At 45.5% G+C, this 25,762-nt stretch overlaps 1 protein-coding gene and 1 pseudogene across 1 annotated transcript in view; both read left to right on the top strand.

Moving 5' to 3' along the window:
- Positions 1 to 250: 250 nt before the first annotated feature.
- LOC119161735 (tubulin epsilon chain-like) overlaps positions 251 to 25,762 on the top strand; it is a 41,044-nt gene continuing 15,532 nt past the window's right edge. The window contains exons 1-2 of the mRNA XM_037414253.2: positions 251 to 275; positions 2,361 to 2,440. Coding sequence (XP_037270150.2) covers positions 251 to 275; positions 2,361 to 2,440 — 105 coding nt within the window. The remainder of the gene's footprint in view (positions 276 to 2,360; positions 2,441 to 25,762) is intronic.
- Positions 10,790 to 15,264, top strand: LOC142777049 (uncharacterized; annotated as a pseudogene).

Raw genomic sequence — 25,762 nt, 5'->3', positions numbered from 1 at the left:
AAGTCACAAACAATTATCGCACTCCTTTCATTCTGCCTAGGACGTCTTTTATTTTTTCTTTCTTTTTTTCTCTGGTAGGTGGTTTTAATATTGAATTGAAAAAAAAATCTTACTGAAATAAGTCATCGATTCTTGGCCAATCCCCCTGAGTGGGTACGAGCTATTGCTGTGGAATCATCATCATCGTCATCTTCACCAGCAGCAGCAGCGTGAGTACGTCTTGCCTCTGCGTGATCGCTAGGTCTACGAGATGACGCAGTCAATAGTCGTACAAGGTGAGTTCATTCTGTCTATAAAACTTTGAAAATCCCACGCACAGCGAAAATCAGTGGTATGCAAAGCACGAATGAGGAAGGCTGATACGTCACCTACAAGTCAGCACAACGTAAAGAGGCGGACATAAATCCTTCGTACACGACTACCACGTCATGATTATCATGTTTGAATGCATCATTTACCTTCATCATTTATTCACGTCCATGGCTCACATACATGAGACAAAATTTGGTATATGTTAAGCTAGTAAAACGGCCGCGAGCGTGCTATGAGCGCTGTCATGATTGAGATGACCCGTAAGCATACCATGATTATCATTCTTGAACTTGCCAATATTCTTTGTCGTTCATTCACGTCTCGTAATACCATATTTGTATATGCGGAACTAGCAAAACGGCCAAGAGCACGCTATGAGCGTACGATGTAATCATGTTTGACATGACACGCGTATTGTGGTTATCATGTTTAGACCTGTCATAATTATCTTCTTCGTCTATTCATGTCATCTAATAACAAATTTGGTATATGTGGAGTTAGCAAAATAGTCGGGAGCACGCTATGAGCGTAGAATGTAGTCATACTTTAAATGACCCGCATGTTATGATTATCTTGTTTTGACATGTAATTTACTTTTGTCATCCATTCACGTCACCTAATACCAAATTTTGTATCTAAGAAACGAGTGAAAGGGCCTCGAGTGCATCCTGATCATGGTATTTTGCCATGTTTTTACAAGACGCGTATTTATTGATTATCGTGTTTGCAACGATAAAATACCTTCGTCATCCATCGACGTCATGTAACACAAAATTTGCTATATGTGAAGCCAGTGAAATGGCCGCGAGCGCATTGTAAATGTGGCATGTAGTCATGTTCTAGCATGACAGGCATCTTATGAGTTATTGTGTTTTCACCAGTCATGTACCTTAGTCATTCATTCACGTCCCGTAATACTAAGTTTCGTATATGGGAAGTTACTGACACGACCGAGAGCGCACCGTGAGTGTAGCGTGTTGTCATAATATACATCACTCTTGTCATAATTTGCCCGTTAGTGTTTTAACTTGTGTTCCCCATGCAGTCATGTGATACCATACAGTTTTGCAACAAGTATTGTGAACCAAAATACCGCAAAAGCAGCGAGACAAGGAAATGTAAATCCTAACATTCATGACATGTCTAATGATTGTCATGTTATGACTAATCAGTTAAGCTCGCTCTACCGTCATGATATTACTTACCAATTTTGGTATTGATACCATTATCGTAATGGCTAAGAGAGTTAAAATTTGTAGGCGCCTCAATAGATAGATAGACATAGTTTACTAAAATTAACTAGAAAAGACTCTGGCGCTGCGATCGCTCAGGGACCATGGGAATGATGGAGAGTACAAGAATTTGCCTAATCTTCGTTGTTAATGGCTGGTTTCGGTTTCGTTTTCAAAGAAAGGATGAACTATTTTAAACTTTGTGACCTTATTCGAAATGGTAAACCTAAACGTACAAGGTGATGAAGCGCAACCACTGAACAATTGATGATTTTTGTTTTGTGAAAAAAGACCTCCAAGCCACACGAACACACACGGAGCCAGAAGCAGGCCAAAAGTAAGAAGATTAGAAGAAATATGTCTACCCATCATTTGCATGCTCGCTGAAGCGCCGTGCATTGCAACCAAGGAGGTTATAATAAAAGATTTAGTATAACCTTCTTGGTTTCAGCTCCCATAGGCACTAGCGCCAGAGTTCCCACTAGTCGTCTGTGTAGTTATTCTGTCTTCTTTGAATTTCCGAGTTTTACTACCCTTTTTATTAATATTATTCTTGTTTTTCAGTAGATGTGCACATAACTATAATCATTCTGTATCATTTTGAACCCGCTCCTGTAAGAGCTTGTTAAGAATTATAGTATGAATAAATAAATAAATAGTGTACATTAGAAAACTTTAGATAGATAGATACGCTACCTAGATAGGGGCCTTATAAGGTCCCTCTGAAATTGTGTCTTTTAATATTGTCGTGCATAAATGCCGTTATATGCAGCGTTCTGCACATGCTGAAACAAACTCCTCATTACGGTTTTACAGTCGGCCAGTGCGGGAATCAGATCGGATGTCGTTTCTGGGACCTAGCGCTCCGCGAACACACGTTGCTCGAAGATCGAAGTGTAAGTCACTCTGCTATCGCACGAGTAAACGCCTCGTCTCGTCACCTTGACGCCACCAGTTTTTGTCAGGGGACACCCATTTTCGATCCGTGTTTTTTGAAGAACGGGATGACGGTAACGTAGTTTACGTCGCCAGCGCGGGGACGGAACCCCACTCCTTATAGTACCAGAGCCGGTTCGCGTATTAAGTGTCAACCACTGGCACGCGTATGGTCGTGTCTACGCGTCAAAAACGTCAAATGCGCCTATCGGCGTCGCCGTCGGAGGTGCGAGGGATCAAGCCAGGCTTGATATTTTCGCCGCGCGTACAGCGCTTCGTATGCTAGAACGACTACGAAACTACGAACGACTGCGAGTGCTGCAAGCGTGACGCGGTTTCGTGCCTAGTTTGAGCGACGCCGACAAATCCAGTGAATGCCGGTCGGCTGTGCTTGCGCCGGTCCCGAGTGCGATAGTCAGCCGAGCGAAAACATCGCACAGACTACTGGAGCATGTCGGTGATATTGCGCTTAGATCTATGATTTTCTGTGCTAAAAACGAGTGTAAACAGACTGTGGAGGTTCGAAGCTTTGAGCGTGAGCCCTCACTTACCGCGGAGGATATTCAGAGCGGTGTCATCTGCAGCACCGTAGGGCCCTACCGTCGAGTTTGTATGAACCAGCTCATGCGAGAAACATCGGCTGAAAAAAATCGACGGTAGTTTCCGTTGCAACAGACACTCTATATACGATGCCCGAAACATCGCGTAGTGCTCGCGGAGTTTTTTATTTGCACTGTGTTTGCTTTTGACATCGGTATTGACCATCGCTGAAAACAAACCTCGCACTAGTCAACACATTTCGGTGATGTGAAAACGTACGTACCTATAAAAGTGTGTTCGCGGATTGTACGACGCTGAAACGTTCTTTGGCTTCGGTGCAAATCGTTTCTGTGTGTTACCAAGATAATAACAAGCGTGCGCTGATTGGTAGCAGTGCGATGTGACTCCGTGTCGGGTACCACCGACGCTGACACATTCAGCTGTCAGCGTTCTCATTTCCAGTCACGTACAAGATATAAACTTGAACGGGCATTGCAGTGGTGATCTAAAAAGAAAGTTGCATGATTAAGTGCTTCTGGTATTGCCTGATAATTCACTTCTCGATTGTTCTGCTTCTCTGCGACACTCAGTAGCACATACGTTATTTGGAAGCATTCTAACACAAAAAATCTGAACTTCTATTTCATTCTAATACTCATAGCTATAGGCATACAATGGCGCTTCTCCGTCGTTTTACAGTTTATTATAATATAACACGCGTTTTGTTTACAGCTGGACAGATAACTGAAAATCTTGTGAGAAGCACCTGATTTGAAATTAGCAGCACGATGACACGATAGTAGGAAGGGAAGGTCACCAAGTATTTGCAAATAATGAATGAAGGTTCACTAGTACTGTACTGCACTTTGTTCAGAAAAAGTGCAAAAAATGCCTCATGTGACCTATGAGGCCATTCAGAACTGTGCATGTATTTATCTGTTCCCACAGACTGTAATGAGCTGAAGAATTATGAGATAGATTCAAACAATGAATCTGTGTATGTGTTTGCAAAGACTGCTTCATTTCGGTTAAGTTTTTTATACACATTACCTTAAGCATATTCAAAGTATCAAAATATTCCGCTTAGCTTTGTTGGAAACTTACTAAAAACTTCTATACAGTGCTCTGGCGCAACCCTATGACCGATATCTGTCGTATCAAAATTTTGGGCACGCTTCATTGTATTACAGGGTATTTAGACTACTGATGACATGTGAAAGCCTTCCACGGAGTGCTTGGCTGCAATCTTATAACAAATATCTGTCTCATCAAGAAGCTTCCGATGCGTTTTGTAGATGTAAAGAATATTTAAACTACCAAAAAATTGCAAAATTCTTCAAGACAGCACTCATCAGATATCACAGTCCAGTTTAGAGTGATTTTAGTGCTCTCTAACACCTTCAAATAAAGCTTAAAAACACTAGAATGATATACTTGGTTTGGTTCGTGATACCAGTGTGTCTGACATTTTGGAGGCACTTGTATCATAATAGTGTTCTATTTCTCACACTTTTTACCGGGATGCGATCAGGGGGTAGTGATATTTGTTTATGTTAGCACACTTATTGTGATATTACTGTTAAAATTCCTTAATTTTGTAGTTAGGTACATCACTACTGCAGTAGCCTCGCATTGGGCTGGCATATTTGGAAAAAAATAGATATACCATCCGAAAGCGCTCTACACTGTTCTCGGTTCCAATCTTATCACTGATATTTAGTGCATCATAAGGTGTATGGTGTGTTTTATTGCATTGGAGAACATTTTGGCTGCAGACAATGTTCGAAAGCCTTCCATACAGGGTTCAGTTCCAGTATTATGACCGATATCTGAGACTTCATGAAGAGTTCGGTGCGGCTTGTCGCTTTAGAGAATACTTTAACTACAGACAACATTCAGAAGTCTTCCATACAGGGTTCAGTTCCAATACTATGTCCGATATCTGTGACTTCATGAACTGTTGGGGGCGGTTTGTCGCATTAGAAAATACTTTGACTAAAGACAACGTTCAGAAATCTGCCATACAGGGTTCAGTTTCAATATTATGACCAATATCTTTGACTTCATGAACATTGAGGTGCGGTTTGTCGCTTTAGAGAATATTTTGATTAAAAACAATGCCCACAAAATTTCCATACAGGGTTCAGTTCCAATATTATGACTGATATCTATGACTTCGTGAACAGTTGGGTGTGATTTGTCGCTTAAGAGGATGCTTCGACAAAAGAGAAGGTCCAGAAGTACTTCATACAGGGTTCAGTTCCAATAATAAGACATATATCTGTGGCTTCATGATTAGTTTTTTGTGGTTTTTCGCTTTAGAGAATACTTTAAATACAGACAACATCCAAAAGTCTTTGGTACAGGGTTCAGTTCCAACAGTATGACCAATCTCTGTGACTTCATGAACTGTTGGGTGCGGTTTGTCGCTTTAGAGAATAGTTCGACTAAAGACAACCTTCAGAAGTCCCTGATAGAGGGTTCTGTTCCAATATTATGACCGATATCTTTGACTTGATGAACAACTATGTAGAGTTTGTCACTTTAGAGATTACTTTCATTAAAGACAACATTCAGAAGTTTGTCTACAGGGTTCAGTTCCAATATTATGACCGATATCTATAACTTTATGAGCAGTTGGGTGTGGTTTGTTGCTTTAAAGAATACTTTAACTACAGACAACATCCAGAAGTCTTCCATACAATGTTCAGTTGCAATATTATGACCAATATTTGTGACTTCATGAACAGTTGGGTGTGGTTTGTCACTTTAGAGAATACTTCACTAAAGACAACGTCCAGAAGTCTTCCATACAGTGTTCAGTTTCAACATTATGACCGATATCTGTGACTTCATGAACTGTTAGGTGCGGTTTCTCACTTTAAAGAATACTTCAACTTAAGACAATGTTCAGGAGTCTTCCATACAGGATCAGTTGCAGACTTATGATGAGAGAAAATTTACTAAGCACTTATCATTCAAAATCCTCCACACTGGGCACAATTACAGTCTTGAGAAATAAATCCGTAACATCACGAAGATTAGGGCGTGGGTTGTTGCATTAGAGATGGGTTGTTGCATTAGACAACATTCAAAAGCTTTCCATACAGAGTTCACTTGCAATGTTATGACCGATATCTGTCACATCATGAAATGCCAGGCAGAGTTGGTTGCATTAGAGCACATTTCCAATATAGAAAATGCCCATAATGCATTCTACACAGTATTTTGTTCCCATCTTATGACCAATATATGTTGTATCAATAAGAACCAGGTGTGCTTTGTTGCATTAGAAGATATTTCTAACACACACATCAGCCGAAGGTCTGCTAAACTGGACTCAAATGTAGTCTTATGACTAAATCTTCAAATCATCACGTTTCAGGCGTGATTATCAAGTTAAGTGCTATAAAATGTGAAGTGTAAATGTACTGAGGGTTCCAGCACATTCACAATATTATTAATAAATTTGGTGGTGCAGGTATAGAAACCCGGTGGCTTATAAACTTGATTTGGAAGGCAGCCGCCGCCTCATTCACCGAAGAGAGGAGAGGGGTGCAATGTCTGCCCCATATAGTACCATAATGGGGAGGGGGCGCTAAGTCAGCCACTACATTGACATAGTTGGAAGGGAGATGGGGCACTGCGACGAATTTTCGCACCCGCCCCCTTAAGGAGAACCCTGCACACGCCTATGATAGACGTACAGTATCCTAGACGCGAGTTTTCATGCGCGGGAGTGGCACACGCACCGATGTTGATTTCTGGGGCATACCGCTGTAGTTGCTTTGCTCACTGCGATGTCAATTATTTCTAAAATAGTGAGAACTGTGGCGGCCGGATGAAGCACTACCAACATTTTAACGCGCTAATATATTTTCGGCGTCGTATGAACCTATTCCAGTTCAAAACACGCTGTTCTGTGCTGAACTAGGACATTTTCAAGCCAGAAGATCAAGCAACACTGTGGAACGGCCTTGGGCGCGTGGGCGTCAACACGGTTAACGCGTGCTAGTAGTTGCGCGCCCTTTTCCTCCACAGGCGCGACTAGACACTGCGCCAGAGGTTAGCACTTCACGCAGTATGCCTGTATTTTGAAATGCTGGCGCCGAATCGCACGCGAGAGCAAAAACAGAGTGATGAGCGTTCCAGCACCTCCAACAGTAGCGCTCGCGCGTTATTGGTTCCTCGCTTGACGTGACGCGGCTGGGCGAGCACGCGTTTGCAAACGGACGCACACACGCATGGAGCATTGTACGGCACTCTTTTCGGCTGTTCACCTATATAAAAGCACCCCCTGCCTTCGGCACGCGAACGTTGGGGGTGTAGTTCTTGCCCTTTGAAGGGGGAGTGCATACTCTGCACTTTACAATGACATAATAGGCAGGAGCTTTTGTGAAGAGGGAGTGGGGCTGACGGACCTTCACTCTCATCTACCTGTACCCTGAAGGAGAGCTGTGCACGCCACGTTCTCTACATTTTCTTTCTGCGTTCCCTTCCCCTCTCCCTAAAAGAGCTAAACTCAACCATGCTTCCGCTATGGTCGATCGAACCAACTCGCAACTTTCAGGGATTATAGGGGGCGCCACAAGAAAACCAATATGGCTGTCGATGCGGTGATCCCCTGCATGCGTGGTGCCTTCGTCACAGGCGTTCTCACTGCGTGGTTGCCGCTGCTTTTGGCTGGGATAACTTTCCGTGGCATTTAAATTGCCATCTGCAGCTCATGCTAGAGTGCATAAAGTGTGGGACACGTGGAGTGATCTTTTACCGGATTCGACGTCCAACGCGCTCGTGCAGCAGCCGTTTCGGTGACGTTGCGTCACATTGCATTGCCGGATTAGGCATCCAGTGTGAGTCAAACTTGGCAGATTTTTGTTATCCACTCAGTCCGCCGATTTCGCGGCCGAATATCATCCATGGTGAACAACACGAGAGACAAGTGAAATAGGGCCGCTTTTGCTACCGATTGTATCTTTACAACTATGATCAACTTCACCGAGGGTGCCGGTTTCATGCCAGCAAAGATGGGTTACAGTAGTTTTATTAGCAAACTAATGCTTAATCCAACAAACTTGTGCTCCAGTATGTGACTTATTCAAAACAGTGCCGACTTACAAGCTTCGAGCGAGCTTGGGAACCACGATGCTTGGACATTTTGCGGGCAAACATGCGGCACTGTAGGCAATCTCGCCAAACCGGATTCTTTGCTGCAATCTTCATACCATTTTTGTGGAGAAAACTGCTTGCGTATCTCGAAGCAGGCATAAGACTAGAAATGGCAATCACGTTGATGAAATTGACGTGATGACAATCACGTTGGTAAAAACCGCGGCGGTGCCGGGGCAACCTGCTGCGCAACCGACTCATGCTGCTCGCATGTGCCAGTTGCGGTGAGCTGTTACGTGTGTTTCACTCGCGAAAGCATAGTTGTATTTAGCATGTTGTTGTAACTCTCCTCCCCACTCCAACTCAAAAGAAAAAAAAAGGCACTTGCCAGTTGCCGCAAGATTAGGCACCATGGTATAGCACAGCACGCCTAGGGCAGTGTTGCTAACTTTGGTGGCATGGGCTAGATTGTCGGCTTCGTTGATGAATTTTGATAGGGCCAAATTCGAAAGAACAAACAGGTACTAAACTTTAAGAGCACTTCCTAAGTGGCCAAAATGACTCCCGTAGTCCTTACTACACCGTCTCATCACTCATCGTATCGTGGTTTTAGTTAAGAAAATCGAAGCAGTTTTGTTGCGTCCCAGAAGTGGCCTCATTGTTATTCTGACAAAATTCAAGATGTGCAGTGCGATAGTCCATAGCTTTACTGGTCGCCAGCCGAAAAGAAACTCAAACACGCTTATGACGCCTTTCACGGTGCGGTTTGACCATTGCAGCCTGCAGCACACACAGTTAATCTTGTATTATTTGCCCATTATTGAAGCTGAAAGGTTCCATAACCTTGCATCAACAACATTTATCGTACTCCTTTTCCCGCATGCGCAAGAAGTTGTCCGACAAAACGACGAAGCACGGCTGGCACGTTGTCGCCAGGCAAGTTTTCATTCTATCGCCCTATCACAGTTTTCGCCGGTTGCCGTATGCCGGCGCCAGAGTAGCTGAAAATTGCAAATTAGCACGACTTTTACAAGCTACTCACCACGCTTAACTAGCGCTCATACTTTTCACGGGTCAGAACCTTTTCCTTTTCACTTCTCTTTTATTTATTCCGACCATGTTCTCCTCTCTCTGTCTCTTTTATCCCCATCCCCCTCGAGTGTTTTTTTTTGTTGGGTGTCCTCCCTGAAACAGTTATTGCGCATTCCTCTCTCAATTTTCTACCTTTTCGCGCCAAAATTTTTTTCTGTTTAAATAAATAAACAATTACTCATCTGCAAAGGCTGTAAAAAAGAGTTCCTCTTTTCTTCAATCAACCACTTTATCATCCGTGCCATGAGCAAAGTGGACCCTCACATGCGAGTTAAAATTCTAACGTACCACCTAATCCTCGAGCTGGTTTCGATCAGCAACGTGCTTCCAACTGGCATGGAGAACTTCACGAGCGTTTCGGTGAACGACGTCAATCTGACCGACATTCACGTGCAAAATAGACGCCAGTTCTAAATGACCATCTAACGCGCTGAAAGGCCTCCGCGTCGACAAGTCACGGCCGACAAGTCATGGCGACAGTGATCCGTCACGGCCGATAGATCCCTGTGGTTCCGAAGTACAAGTCATATTCAGAGAAAACACCCGGTGTTCCTTCTCACTAATTCCCAAACAATACTGAGCTGTGCGGCAAGAGGCAAAAGAATATTGCGAGAAACAACCTCATCAGCAACGACAAGTCCGCATGGACAGTCGTATACAGCACACTTGCCCGATGATGACTATGTGCCTGCGTTCCGCATCAGAAAATTTACTTCTAACTGCGCGCGCGCCTTCTCTTTTCGAGAACTCTATCTTCCTGCGTGAGTCCAAGTGCATAAAAGCCTCGGAAAGGTCCTGCTTCATCAGTTTGGCCCTTACGTCAAACATCAAGGAAGCGAAAGGCGGACACCAACGAAAAAGATCTGGATGTCGCAACTTCACACGACGCTTTTTCCGAAGAAGCAGCAAGTGCTTTAACCCAAGCATTAAACAGCGACGCTCATCGGGTGGGTCGACACCAGACAATGATAGGACGATTCCGCCAATTGCGCTCCCAATAGTCGCACCATCGTTCAAAGTGCGAGAATGTTCAGCGATTGCTGAAGGAAGAAAATAATGCCTCCCAATATTATCGCGAAATCAACCACCACGCATGCGTTAAGAAAATTGCAGCAGATGCACAGAAAGGACAAAAATGGCTGTGTTTTTTTGCATCAATTACAATGTGACGAAAAAAAACATTCAGCGTACCCTGACGATATTGTAAGGGGTGTGTGGTATGCCACTTTTTGTCACAAACAGGCTGCGATCATGCGCGCACTTCGGGGCTTGTGACACAGCCCGCAAAGTGCACTCTTCATAGGTGTATAGGTTCAAGCCCAGCATCATCAGGTATGAGCGATGTCATAAACCATTAGTGTGACTTCAATGATTAAGCAACTCGTTTTTCAACGCGTGGTGAGTGGAGAAGACGCCCCAACTCATGTGCTGCCGGCGATCGCACTGCACGGGGCAGCGGGAGATGGCTAGGGAGCCTACATACGCCGCGCCGCGCCTTCGTCGTTTAGGGTGGTGCCACTCTTTGACACAGCTCGTGCCGCCTCCCGCCGTCGGGCAGCGTAGCCAGCACACGTTGCCATAGTAACGGGGCAGACACGGCGCCATCTTGTGCCCCAGTCGGTTTACTGCCGCCGTGTGCGCGTGTCTGCGTGCGTGCCGCCTGTAACTCGCCGTGACTTTTGTTGACCACGGGAAGCTTTTCGTAACCATGCCAGCTCGGTGAACGTGTTGGGAGTTGTATGAGCACCGAAAATGCCCGGCTGTTGCGTTCCGCAATGTACGAACCATTGCAGAAAAGGCATACGGATGTTCCGCTTCCCGGCCAGCCCGAACCGAAGAAAGCGCTGGCTCGTACGAGAAAAGGGACCACTGGGAGCTCACTGCTGCTTCTCGTGTTTGCGCTGTGAGTATTGCACCTCACTTTATGTTTTTCGCACGCGTACTTGCAGCTATATTCTATTATGTAAGTGCTATGCACCTGCAACGCTTTCAGCGAGCGTCGTCGTGTCCTCAACCTTTCCTCCGTCGCCGTTGCGCGTCGGTAGTGGAGGCCATGGCCTGTTTTGATGGCTTCCAGCGACGGCTGCGCATAGCCGAGCGGCAATTTAGCGTGCGAATGCAGCGTGCGCGCAAGTGGATGCTTTGCGTGGTTCGATTATGCCGGATTACGCATGCATGGAACGTGAATGTTCAAAACTAAGCCTGGTTATAAAACATCCCCGAAAGGCCCGGACCGTTCACGCTTGCTAAAAAACAAAAAACAAAAAACACGCGATTCTCGTCACTGTGACAAAAATTGGTCGAGACCAAGTGACAAAAGCGGTCAATAAGTGACTGCCAAATCTTCGAACGCGCGGCAATTCATAGTTCGGCAATCGATTTAGAAGCTGCTGTGGGCTGGATATTCATCGGGTTGCCAAAAAAATTGGCTGGCGATTTCCCCCTCTACCGTAGACTCTCCTCGTAGGTGTTGTAAAATCCCCCCTACCGCAGACGGGCAATTGTTCCCTGCGTTGCTTGTGCTGATATTCCGCGCGGGGGTGGAATATATGATTGATTCTTTCTTGCAACACTGCCAAACTGCGTACGAGGGGTAACTTAATTCTGCCAAGATTTCTGTGGCGAGCCGCCCCATAAAAATTGCCATACTGCAATTAGAGGGCATAATCAATTTCCATTCCAAAAGATAAAAAACGTGCGAAAGCGGGCATTATGCCTCGCTAGCGAGTAATTCAAATGCATTATGTGGTTTTCAAATATTGTTAAGATTGACTTTTTTATTGTAGGCACATTTTAAAGATTCAATTTTTGTGCAGCACCGACAAGATGGACTGAAAAAGCTGAGGCCGGATGCTGTCCCAACTCTCTTTCCCTATCGTGGTAAGAACATATCTGAACTTGTTATATCAAGCCATAGTATGGACACAAGTTTAATTTTCCTTTGAATTTGTGAATCTAGTTTGGGTCATTCAGAGAAAAGACACACTCATCTGAATGCAATGCCTCAATTGCACTGTGGCGTTTCGCTCTTATTTTCTTCTCGGAACATCTATAAGAAACAGTAATATGCTTTGTGTGGTGCAGACCATGCAAGAAAGTGCATGATAACATTTTGCTTGTAATTTTTAGTCTGCAAAGCGAAAATGAGTATTGGAACTGTTTGCTGAGTGAGATTGCATAGGCAAGCATGTTATTGTAGTAATGTTCGTATGTTTAATTTTTTCCAGCTGCTCCAAAACACCGGAAGTTCTCGAAGAAGCGCACTTCTGCCACGAAACCTGCGAATTCTTTTAACACCAAACGTGTTTGCCCATCTGAAGACATCCCACAGCAGCCTATGGATCCTTGCGACATAACAAGTTTTGAGAACAGTGTTCAGTTGAGTGCTCATGTTTCAGCAGCCGTTTTACAGCCAGATGCTCTTCCTAATGACACTGCTGAATTCGCGAGGGGTGATCCTCCAGAAGCCCACTTGCTGTCACGTTTGCCCACCAACAAGGCAGCAAGCTTCAGTACCAGTGATCCTGAGTTCAGGCTTGCTCACGCATTGGGAGCCGTGTCATTTCCTCTACCGCCTACAAACAATCTAGAAAGTGATGCGGACAGTGCTGCTGAGTGTAGGTGCGAGTGTACATCCGTGTGTGTGCCCCTGCCATTTGTTCCTCCAGCCAATGACGCAGACAGTGCAGGTGAGTTTCGGTGTCATCATGAGAGAGTAGCCGCTTCTCCACCCCACCTCTCTGCCAACAATCTAGCAAGCGACACAAACGCTACTCCAGGTGCATCCGTAGCCATTCTGAAACAGCTCCCTCCCAACACCGTAGCAAATGATGCAGGTCTCACTCCTGCACAAGAGCAGTCAACCATGCCAGCTGCATTTATGTTTGGAGGCAGCACAACTCCCACATTGTCGATGTTGCATCGGGAAAATTCCGAGCTCCGAAAAAAAAACGCCGACTTAAGCAGAAGGTTTAAAAACTTGGTAAAACTGCATGAGCAGACGAGATCAAAAATACGTAGTCTAAACAAGAAACAAAGGTTAGTTCAGCAAGAACTGAACGCATTGAGATCATCGACATTTCTTGCTGCAGATCAAACGAAGGCTCTAACAACAAAACGCAGAGTTCACAAGTGGTCAGTTCAGACTATACGCGTAGCCCTCCAAATAAAGCACGCATGTGGTACAACAGGCTACGAATTGCTCAGGTCTCTGTCGTACCCACTGTCATCTAACTGGACATTGATTAGAAGAATGCAAAACATTCGCTTTCTTCCTGGTGTATTTACTGAAGTGCTGGGTGTTCTGAAGCGCAAGGCAGAAACAATGGAGGACATTGTGAAAGATTGCGTCCTCTTCATGAATGAGATAGAAATTAGTCAAGGGTTTGAACATGACCGCTCTCTGGATTGCCTCTTTGGGGGTACGACACTTCCAGAGTTAACTGACAACGTTGCCAACCATGCTCTCGTGTTTATGATTGGAGGTCTTAACACGAGGTGGAAACAGGTCATCGCTTACCACTTCACTGGTCGTTCTACTGACGGAAGCCTTTTAAAGGAGCTTATATTTCATTTATTGCGCTTTTTTTGAGGTGTCCTTGAGAGTTCTTGTTGTAACAAGTGACATGGGAAGTGCCAACAGGAAAGTGTGGCAGCTGCTGGAGTTTTCAAGCCACAGGCACTCGGAAACTGTCTGCTCTATACCACACCCTCACTTGGATGGTAGGGAGCTGTATTTCATGGATGATCCTGCTTACGTTTTGAAAAACATACGTGGGCAGCTTCTCCGCTCAGGAAGTTTTACTCTGGGGAAGGAGACGACAGAGGAGCATTGCATCCCAGGAAAAACTGTTAGCCTTGAACATGTTGAGGCTGTTCTCCATTATGATAAAAAATGACCTCAAAATCACTAACAAGCTGTCGGACATTCATGTCAGTGATGGGCATTTCGCAAAAATGAAAGTAAACATCACCGTGCAGTTGTTCCGTGAGGCACCTCCTGCCATTCGCTACCAAATCAAGCTCAAAATCTTGAAGCCGGAAGATGAAGCAACTGCCTGGTTTTTGGACCTTGTCACTAAGTGGTACACTTTGATGTCATCACGACACCCCATCGTTGCTTTAAGTCATTTTGACCGCGCAAAGCACCAAGAAGCAGTTGGGACATTCCAGCTGGCATGTGCTACGTTCACTCGGATGAACATGGGAGCAACTGCACACTGGAAGCCATCGCAGGCCGGTCTTTTGGTGTCAACGACTGTTGTGCTGCGCCTGTCAGAGGAGCTCCTGGCGAGGCATGGGTACTAGTACCTCCTCACTGCTAGGCTGATACAAGATTGCCTAGAAAACATTTTTTCAGTTGTGAGATTGAAGAAGCCAGTTCCAAGTGCGTATGATGTCAAATGGGCACTGAAGGCCATTTGTGTGAGCCAGTTTGTACACACCCCTAAGACTTCGAGCTACAACATCGACGACAGCAATCATCTGGCTGACTTGCTTGACCCAAGCTTATAAAAGCTAGATCGCGACCCCATTCAGCAGGCTGAGGAGTTAGAGAACTTGTTTGTGATTGGCCTGGCGGAAGCAGAGTGCGACATCGTAGCGTACATCGGTGGTTTCCTTCTGAGGTCTGTCTTAAAGTTTATAGACAACTGCAAAAGCTGTAAAGCAGTACTGACTGACAGTGCTCCTGGGAAATACAGCAGCCTCATCCAGTTGAAGGAATACGTAAAAAATGCCGGAAATCTCATCCAGCCGAGCACGTCTGTAATGACAATTTTGATGGATTGTGAAGAAAACTTCAAAACTTTTGCAGAAATGGGTGAAGTCATGAAGGTGAAAAAACCATTTTCAAGCATTCTAAGTGCCCTGCAGAAGTCTAAAAATGCACTTAGGATGTTGCAGTTTGCACAAGCCTACTGTAGAGAAGCTGCTTCTCGAGAAATATGTCCGAACAAGACTAAAGTTGTATCTCAGGCAGCAGCATAAACACAGAGTAAATGGGGCAGCAAGCAAAACCTGTGCTGCGGCAAACTTGGAGTAGTTTAGCAGCCAGCTAGAACCGTAGAGCGTACGCAGCTGCGATCATTTTTTTATGTGAGGACACTTGAACGACCTGGGTGGTACGTTCAATCATAATTTAGGACTGCCTTTGTTAAGGACTCTATGCAACTTCATTGCCGTACAATGATGATAAAGGAAAATTGATGCTTATTTGTATAATTTACTTTATAGTGTCTTCAAAATAGCTGTGAAATATTTTAATGCTAACATTTTCTTTTGCTGTTCCTCAATACCAGCCCGAAAAAAGCATTCAAAACCAGGAACCCTGGTGTGCCTTTATTCACATTGCACCTTTCTCTTGAGACGTTGCTCTCCATTGTGTCAGTTGCTCACGACGTGTTTTTATTCTCGACTAATGTCATGTAATTTTCAGCGGGGTAATTTAAATTAACCCAGTGGGGCTCGGGGTTTTTTCTTATCGATTTATCTCCACAATATTTTGGTTCATGTAGGTATCTGTGCTCAAAGTACTATTTATGCAGCTGTTGTGTAAAATGCTTTCTTCTCACTGTCATCAGTGTGGCAAGCCGTATTCTTCTCTACTTGCTTTCTCTTTCATTAGTTATCTCTGCGTTGGTCTCATCAGCATTGTCCACTTGTGTAGCCCATCTGGGCTTTAATCTTGCTCGTTGCCTGTGTGTTCAGTTTTTTTTCAACAGCTTCATAGAAAAAAAGTCACAAATGAGTGATATCACTTTTACATGCATTAGTCTGCTACATAAAGTGCTTCCTGAAATTCGATGCCTTTATTAGCTCGGACACATTTACTTTGTGTGTTTGTTGTATTTCTCATGTACGCCTGTTGTTCAAGAAGGGGGCATCTGCATGTCACGCAAGCAATGTAATAAAATAATTTTACGTGAATTTTGTCTTGCTTTATGCGTGTAATAAAGTACGCTACAAGGCATGATGACTTGGATGTTCAGCCATAGATGTAATATTTTGTGTTGCCACCTCAACAATATTCTTGTTAGTGTGTGTAAACATGTTAAATTACACATTGGGCACGTGCCTAGTACGAGCAGAACGATTCAAGCATAGGCTGGGGAAGTTCTATGGGCAACAGTGGTTTATTCTGTGAGGGTCATTTTTCTTGTATCAGAAACTTTACTACCACACCGATATTTTCTATGCTAAAGCATTTGCGGGGTAACCTAATAACTTGTAGTGCCTTGTATCTGCACAAAAATGCGTAATTGAATAATAGTGCATAATAAATAAAATGGTAATTGTGCCAAAACAATTAAAATGATATAAAAGGCAAAAACCAAAACTGAAAGTGAAATTACCGTATCTCTAATTGGGCGTCATCGTGCAATTACCTTAACACAGAACCTTTCCGGGTTAAGAACGACGGCGAAGCAAGGCGACATAAAATCCCCGGCCATTTTCGCGCTTCTACGTGCTTCTACGTGCAGCTAGTGCCTCCAAAGGAGACACTGGCAAGCTTTTACCAAGGACGTGAGTGCTGCAATAAACGAATAATCCCGCGATCTCAACTGTTCCTAGCAGCAGGAAGTTTTTGGAAAGCTTCTTGGCGATAACCGCTAATCACGTACGATCGTTTCGAAGCAGGTCGTTCTAGAGATAGTCTGTTTCGCGCCTACGGAGGCGCGGCGCATGCCGGCTCCCTGGGTCGGGCGGGCACCAGGGGACCAATATGGTGGCCCGTCAAGTTTGGCGGCCGCCGCAGCCACCGTTAGGCAACCTTGGACTCTGTTGTCGCCACCCTAAACAACGAAGGCGCGGCGTATGTAGGCTCCCTAGAGATGGCCGGGTCGCAGAGCCCCTCTCGAAGGAGTGGCGAGAGCCATGTACTACACCCATTGCGAAGGCCGTAAGAAGGAAGCGCTCAGGTGCAGTTTAGCCTAAAGCCTTTTGATCTTGGGAAAGTATCGCCATCCACTGTACTCGCCACCGCGCGCTTGACCTCCTCTCTCCCTTCTCACCCCCTTCACGTCTTCCCGGTCTTCGACACTTTTGCATGATGAATGGTATTCTTCACAGTTGCCCTTGGAGATTCGTGGGCCCTACGCTTTGGTTGTGTTTTTCTTTTTCGCTCGCGCCACTTTTCGCCCACGCTCTGCGCCACAAACGTAGCGCGCGCTTTGATTTCAGTGCCTTGTGCGGGTGCCAAGCTGTGTTGTTGCACCTATGACTACAACAACCACAGTGAAAATGGTTACGCACTTTTTACGATACCCCATGGTAAGCGTAATGGCTTGCACAAACAGCAGTGGCTGCACAACATCGTCTGAAAAAACTTCGTTTCGACAAAGAACCGCGTACCTGGCGAGGTAAGGCGCCTTTTTATTGCTCGTACCAAAGCATCACCAAATGCTGCATTTGAAATATTGTTTCAGGCTGCTCATGAACATACGTGTTCTTTAGCGGCGAAGATTCTTACGCCATGGGTCATATGTGCCATGTCCTCGTAGCCATGATAGTAGCCAGTTGGAAAGCATTGGATGCCAATAAAAACGTTGTCACGGCATATCCACGGAGCTAATGATGATGAGTTGGACAAAGCGTCCGTCAGTCCGTGCATGCTTCTGTGCGTCTATGTGTGCATCCATCCGTGTGTCAATGTGTCCTTCTGTCCGTCCGTCTGTGCGTCTCTCCATCCGCACGCTTCCCCCCACTCGTCATCTGTAACCTCGTGGATCTGCTGTGATTTTTTTCTTTGCTATCCGTGTGTTGCTTCAAAGTGTAGTTGTCATCAATATACGAAATGTCTTTGGAAGAAGCTAATCCTTTATCAAACGATTGCCTCATGGGTAATTTTATTATTATCATTAAAAAAATTCAGCACTACTGCGGCGCGCAAGCTGCCGCAAATAATCCGCCTCCATTGAATTCTGTGGTGTGCCTACGGGAGCATCGCCGAAAAATGGCGCGTAAGGCGAGCGGGTGAGAAGACTTGAGGAGAAAGCGCGTGCGTGAATGAGAGTGTCGTTACTTTACCAAGATCGAGGGGCCTTAGCCTGGCCCGCCCGTGGCTTGAGACTCGCGGCGGCGCTCGCGTCGGCGGTGCGCGTTAATCACCGTCGAAACATCGTGGCAGCAGACGCGGTGGTGCCGGCGTACTTGTCCGAGCTCCTGACCATCAAGGAGCTCAGCAGCGTCGCCATCACTGCCAGGGAGCCTGCTGATCGTCGCAGCAGCGTCGGCTTCCTCCACGGCCTGGACAGCGACCTCACCGACTCGGAACTGACCACGGGTCTGGCATCGACTGTTCCGATTCTGGCTGCAAGCAAAGAAGGTAAGACGGTGCGGTCGCGGTTCGCCTGCAGCTAACCACCGGACCGGACCACCCTCAGCGATCTGCAGCTGCGGGTGCGGCACGCCAGGCCATGTCCGCTGCAGTGCCGGCAATGCGGTCGCTTTGGAATCGTATCGCAGAGATGCCTGCGTGCCGGCGCCTGCATCAAATGCGCCCATCAACACCCGGCCGCCTTTACAAGCCGTCCCCGCTCAGTGAACTGCGGAAGGGGGCATCCTGCTGACACGCTGACCTGTCCTCGCTGGCAGGAGGAGCGGAGAGTGGCCATGCTGCTGGCCATAGCACCAACGCTGCTCTCGAAAAGGGCAGTCAGGGCCGCAGTTTGCGAGGAGTACCAAGGGGTTCACTCCTAAGATGCTGCGGTCAGGGCAAACCTTCCGGAAAGCCCCACCAAGGATCCTGCCTGCAGCGCCCGACACCGGTGCCGCGCCGATCCATTCAGCCACCGGTGAGCCACTTTATATTGAGACCACCCCCTGCCCCGCCCACTGAACCCGCACTGGACCCGCGGGATGCCCTCATCGCTTCCTTGCTTGGTGCACTGCACGTGGTTGGCGACGCACTTCCTCGGGTCATTCGGTGTGCGCTGTGTGTCTGGCAGCGCTCAGAGGATAGTCCGGAACCACCCAGCTACACTAAGAGCCATGCCGCGGGGGCATATGTGCTTCACTAACATCGAGACGCTCCACAGGACTCTTGACTACTACTGGCTGCTGTTGATGCTGTGGCAGTTGCCCCTTCGACCATGTGTTGCCACCTGCGAGCTCTGCTGACTGCCTCTAACCCTACCTTCTACTTTCTTATTATTTATTCTCCTTCCTCCGTTCCCCTTCAAGACGCTGTGTCTTGCTCCCTTAAAAACCACAGAAATAAACGTCTTCCTTTCTTTACCGAACCACTACCACGCAACCAGCTCTGGTACAATGAGGAGTTCTGACCCGGTTTTGAAGAGAAGACAAGTAGGAAATCTCCCCTGAAAAAACCGGTAACGTCACAATTTCTGTATGTGTGTGTGTGTGGGGGGGGGGGGGTGACGGGTAGTTTGATAGCTGTGAGAACAAGCCTGAGTTTCCTGAGATTTTCAAGGGTAAGGCACCTGTCAATATTGCGCATTTTTGATACATTATCCTGTTTTTCGTTCGTGCCAATCTGCTCCAAAAGAATTAAAGTCTCGAAAATTGCACCAAACTGCTCCAAAGCAGTCTCGAAAGGTAGAACTTTCCTGCTAACCTCAGCTTCAGTGGAGAAAAAAGGCGAAGTTGGCTACATGATTTTCCGAGAAGCAGCAGGAATACCAAGAAAATAAGACGCATGCGAGCGATTTTTTTAAAGACGATAGTCTTTCCTGTAGACCTTCGACGCAAATCGTTTTTTTTATCTGTCTACACGTCTGTACTTTTGTCTGTTTGTCCACTCTTAACAGTCCCTAAACGGCATTCAAGTGACCAAATAATACTCCGAAGGGCCGATCCCATCCGCAGTGCCCACAAATATTGCTCAAGGTTCAGCGTTCGTACTTGTGGCATTGTCAAATAAAAAGCAATTATTGTACATATCTACATATCTGAGGAGCTATAAAAACACGTCAATATTATGTATGTGTAAATTTTACCAGAAAAGGCATACAGAGGTAATTTTAAGGATCGTGGCCTTTATAACGCTGCGCTGGCCACGCAATGCTTTCAGGAAACGGCAAGTATTTCCAACGCTTTGCTAAGATGACACTATGGTGGCACCTACCCATCGCCTTGCGTTCTACACCTTATCACCTCAGAGGGGGGTGCGCATGGCGCTCGCCCAATTTTACTGGATATCTGTCAGATAGCGCTCATGTCCACGTGTGACATTACTTGATGCGCTTGTTCACCTCCGCTGCATGCTAAAGGCACTGTAACACAGCGCCTCCAGAATACCATTCACCAATTTTCTTGCGCAGAACATCAAAAAAAGGTTTTGTTCACTCTCTCCAAACGCAAGAACATCGTCTTTCGACGACATTTGTGGTGTAACATGCAGATACGGGGCCAATAATTTCAACTTAGCAACTTTCTTGTGACAAAAGCTTCTATAGTGCCAGCATAATCTCCTCTAAGCGGTTTTAAATCCATGTGACCCTACAAAAGTGTGCTTCCGTGCATCAAGGGTGCTGCTTCAATTAGCTAGGCTGTGTGCTCTGGAGCCCCTGTCGTTTAACGAAAAGCACCGTGTTGGCCTCCCTATCTGAGTGGCAAGTGTAGCGGGGCTGACTCTCAGGTTATGATGTGTGATAGCCCGTTCCTTCGGTCGGTGCAGATTTCAAGTCGACGCTGCTGCGTGCGGTCACCTACACGTGCACGTTTGTCGTGAGCGAGTAACTAAAGGTAGAGTTACTGAGAAACGTGGCGCGTGCACATCAGTATCTGCAGGTAATAAGAGACCCACTTAGTTATTTGCGAGCCCGTGGTGACAGAATGCGTGTTCAAACCATTTCGAACAATATTAACCTCTAAGCTTTATTCGTGACTCATGACGCGTCGGTGATAACGTGGCGCAGTTTTACTAAATGGTGCCCTGTGCTTCGTTTTGTAATCGGAACTCGCAACAAGCTCTTTAAGAGACGTACCTGCGTGCCGGCTCTGGGCTGCACAAGCTTTTCGGCTTAGCTTTAAGTTCAACCAGTGTTTTTTTCAGCGGTCGTTCGACAGTACTTAATTCGTATTCGTTCTTCTTTTATTTTTGGAATCAAGCCGACCACTGTACGTTTGGCGGTTTCTTTGCGTGGACATAAACCTATTTCGTGCGCTGCGTGGTGCTATCATATGCTGTTATGTCAGGCTTTTGTTAAGCGGAAGCCTACTGTTACCTATAGAAATAACTACGATTCTTGCGCAATCGCTATTTCTGAATTTATTTTTAGTGTGATCCATCTATTTTTCTTTTGAAATGTTTCCGGGGACCCTATTTTTCAACGAAACATTTTTACAATATTATTGGACATGTTCTTTACAAGGGCTAGATAGCTCTGGTTGTATAAAAAGTTAGTGCACATCACATATATATATATATATATATATATATATATATATATATATATATATATATATATATATATATATGGCAATATTCTGTTGAAAAACTTTTTTCAATATCTGTTTCAGTGTTGTGTGTATTATCAGCCAATTAAAATATGCGCTGGTGCCCACACGTTGCTGAAATGTCTTTTCAAGCTCTCCCAGTACCACATAATAAATAAATGCCTTCTGGAGCCTTCAACTACGGCGTCTCTCACAATCATATGGTGGTTTGGGGACGTGTATATATATATATATATATATATATATATATATACATATATATATATATATATATATATATATATATATATATATATATATATATATATATATATATATATATATATATATAGTTATAGGATGTGGGAGTGTTGTCAACAAGGATAAATATTTTTATTCTTGTTGACAACGCTCCCGTTGTGCCATATCTCATACCTTCAAGAAGACTAACTGGCCCATTGAATTATTACTCCCACTATATATATATATATATATATATATATATATATATATATATATATATATGTGTGTGTGTGACGCTACGATGAATGAGTGACGTGGCGTGGCTCATACGCCATGTTTATTCTGTTCTGCCCTTCTTCCTCATCTACTTCTCCTAACCATCCCTGCCTTCTTACGTCACACGATTCCCCCTCCCCTCGAAAGAAGTCGCGTCAGACGAACATAAATGAAAACTGAACATGCACGGCATAGAACTGAGCACTGTCAAAAAAGAAAATCATTCCAAGTCCGAGGAAGTTTCCGTTAACACACAGCTTCACAGGAGAGGACAGCAATCCGGGGTATCAAATACAGCTCTGGAGGGCGAGGCTGGCTGTTGCGCTGTGGACAACATAAGCATGCTTTGAGCGTGGAATCATATGGAAACACAGCCGGTATTCTTGCGATGAATGAACGTGGTGTGATGGCCTTGAAGCATTGGCTGGATGATTTACGCAGGTGTCGTGCTATTTGTCTTGATTGGAACCCATGCGTCGCCACCCGTTTGCGTGCTTGTTGACCGAGGCTGGTGCGGTAATTTCTGCGTCCTTGCGGAATACAGGGTATGGTTTGGCGCCTTTCTCGACGTTGTATGTCGTGTTGCCGGAGTCTTGATCTAGACTGGAGAAAGCTTACTCGACGTCCCTTGGGAAAATATGCTGGATTCGATGCTTTTTTTGTTTTGAGTGAGAAATCTTGAATATGTCGTCGGTTTGGTTGACATGTTTGTAAACGGCTTTCGATAAACCGCGTGTGTTCTTCCGAAGATGATTCCATTCGTCGTCGTCCTTGTTCGTATAGTCCTTGGAATCTCTGTTGTTCTTGGGCTTGCTGGCATTGATGATGTTGCTGTGAAAAGACCTGAGGTGGCAGCCCTTTTTCACCATGACACTGACTTTCTGGGCAATCGAATGTGGTGTCGAGTGGGCAGGTAGTCGTCTCTAGGCTGTTGTGCTGCATTTCGGGTAATGAAGGTAATGCTTCAGAGTTGACAGATACATCATCAGGGGCTTCTTCGCTGTTCGCTGCGAGTGGTTCTTGCTCCTGAATCTGGATGGTAGGTTCAGGGCTTGGCTGAGTATTCTCCGAGCTCCGCAGCTCTATCCCGACCATTGTGAGCGTGCTAGATGTGAGGTGGGCGTTGTGAGCGACGAAAGAGCCAAGTGGCGGAAAACCAGGAGGTAGCCCAATTGTGCTAGATGGAAAATAAACTGATCCAATGTGTGAAGACTGATTTTCACTCTTTGAGTCGTCATGGCGTTGTTCGGCATTTTCCTCATGTGTCAGCTGGTCTACCATGAACAAGGCGTCCTTATGACACGAATAGTGACCGTTAGGAGCCTTTGAAGAGCTGCGTCGTAGAAAACCAGGTGGTGGACCATGTATGCGAGACGACGCGTGAAAGGCGTCAGTAGAGTGAGCGACGTCTCGTGTCGTATGTTGAAGCGATGACTTCGGAAATGCTGACTTTCGCGCAGAAGGGATGCGCGTTTGACGGTTCGGTTTTTCCCAGTATACGCATGGCCTTCTGTAAGTAAACGCATGTGCCACTTCGTCTTGAGGCACTTGTCGTTTCGCACTGGACTTTCGAATGCTTGAGGACTGCTTAGGAAGTTGACGATAATGTGCAGTTGTCTCTAGATGGTTGGCAATGAGTAAGTCTTGGTCATAGTCATTAAAACGGGTAATCATCTCCTCTTTGATTTTTTGCCATGACTCGTCGTTCTCGAATATGTGAATTAGGTAAAATTTGAATGCCTCACCGGTGACGTAGTCGCTGAAGTTCGTAACCATCTGCCGTTCCGACCAAGATGCAGCGGTAGCGTGGAACTCGAAAAGGGCGAACCAGTCCTGTACAGGTCCACCGTCCGCTGCTCCGAAGTACTTGGGGATGGGAAGGTCAGTAGATGCTTCTGACATGATGCTGGTCGATGCGTAATGCTAGGCGCTTGCACGGTTGTCCATGTGTGGTCAGGGTGTCTTGCGTAGAACTGCGTCGATGCTGAGCGACTGATGAAGGGGCAGGCAGGTCTCCATCCTGTCGACTAGTGTGACGCTACGATGAATGAGCGACGTGGCGTGGCTCATACGCCATGTTTATTCTGTTCTGCCCTTCTTCCTCATCTACTTCTCCTAACCATCCCTGCCTTCTTACGTCACATATATATTGAATTAACTTGCAGATAGCACATAAGAAAAGGATCGTATTTACTAACGTTTCGGCCGTGGCACGGCCTTCGTCAGAGTAAGTAGATATGATACAATGCAGCCGCTTTTATAGGCTCACGTGATGAACTCTCGGTATAGCAGCTAGGACAATCAAAGTAAAAAAATGGTAATCTGTCAGAATCTTGTGTTGACATGACTGACATGTGACGGGTGCATGAATATACAAGTCTCAAATTTCTTTGCGCATCGACACGCGAAGCACAGTATGGTTGGCAGGACATGCAATATATATATATATATATATATATATATATATATATATATATATATATATATATATATATATATGAAGAATGGGAGACGTGTGGTCTGGCTCATACGCCATGTTTATTCCAAAGCACTTATTTCTCATCTACTTCTCCTAACCATCAATTCATATGTCACACGATTCCCCCTCGCCCCGAAAAAAGGCATGGATATGGATTACGAACAAGAAAATGTAAACAAGTAGAGGTTAAAAAGTCACAAATGTAAAAAATTCACAATTGGTTCTATGCTCCAGGGGAGTTTCGTAAACATTCGAAGACTTCAGGGAAAGTGCAGCAGTCCTGTTAATGCACGAGTTCTGGTGGGCGAGGCTGGTGGATGCGTCCCGGATAACTTAAAAATGCTTTGGACGTGGAAACAGATGGAAATACAGCCGGTATTCTTGCAAAGGACCAACAAGATTGGAACGCTTTGCAGGATTGAATGTTTCGTATGCGTCGCATTTTTTGTCGTGGGTCCTACAAACGCCGTGCATGCAATTTGAGCGCCCGTTGGTCGTGGCTGATTAGGCGCTGCTTGTGTTCCTGCAGAGCACAAGCGGTTGTTTTGTGGCTTTGGGGGAGTTTTCTATGGTGATGACGCAGATGTTCAGACCAAAGGCGCATTCTTGAATGCTGGAGCCGAAAAGTTCCTTGGCTTTTCTTTTTGCAAGATAGCTCAGATGCACAATCAGTCTATTCTTTAGTGTATGTTGATCACGACACTCATCAGGCCGCAAGTATCCTTGAGATGTAGTTTTAGTTGTTCGTTGCGAATGTTGGTGTGGGCGTTTTAGCTGTTGGGTTTCCTCTTGTGGTGGCATTGCTGATGTTGCACTGTCTGACGTGGTGGACTTCCTTTGGAACCATGAGCCCGCTTTTTTGTAGGTTGACGTGACCAGCAAATAGTTGATACTTGTTAGGGTGTCGCAATTTCTGTCAGGCAATGAAGATAGTGCGCCAGAATTGGCGGAAAAATCTGCTGAGGCTCTTGCAACGCCATTCTTGAGGGATCTTTCTGGCACTGGGCAGTGCTTGAGAGTTGATCCTTGCAAGCCTCCTGTGTGGGTTGGGCACTCAGGTGGCTGGGAATTCGACGGCGACACTGCGAAAGGATCGGTTTGGTCATATGTTAATTGGGAATGACTGTCTTTCTGTGGAACGGAT

The sequence above is a fragment of the Rhipicephalus microplus genome, chromosome X, assembly GCF_043290135.1.
Source record: "Rhipicephalus microplus isolate Deutch F79 chromosome X, USDA_Rmic, whole genome shotgun sequence".
NCBI lineage: Eukaryota > Metazoa > Arthropoda > Arachnida > Ixodida > Ixodidae > Rhipicephalus > Rhipicephalus microplus.
Note: the sequence above shows the minus strand (reverse complement) of the source record. Positions and strands in the feature narration are given on the sequence as shown.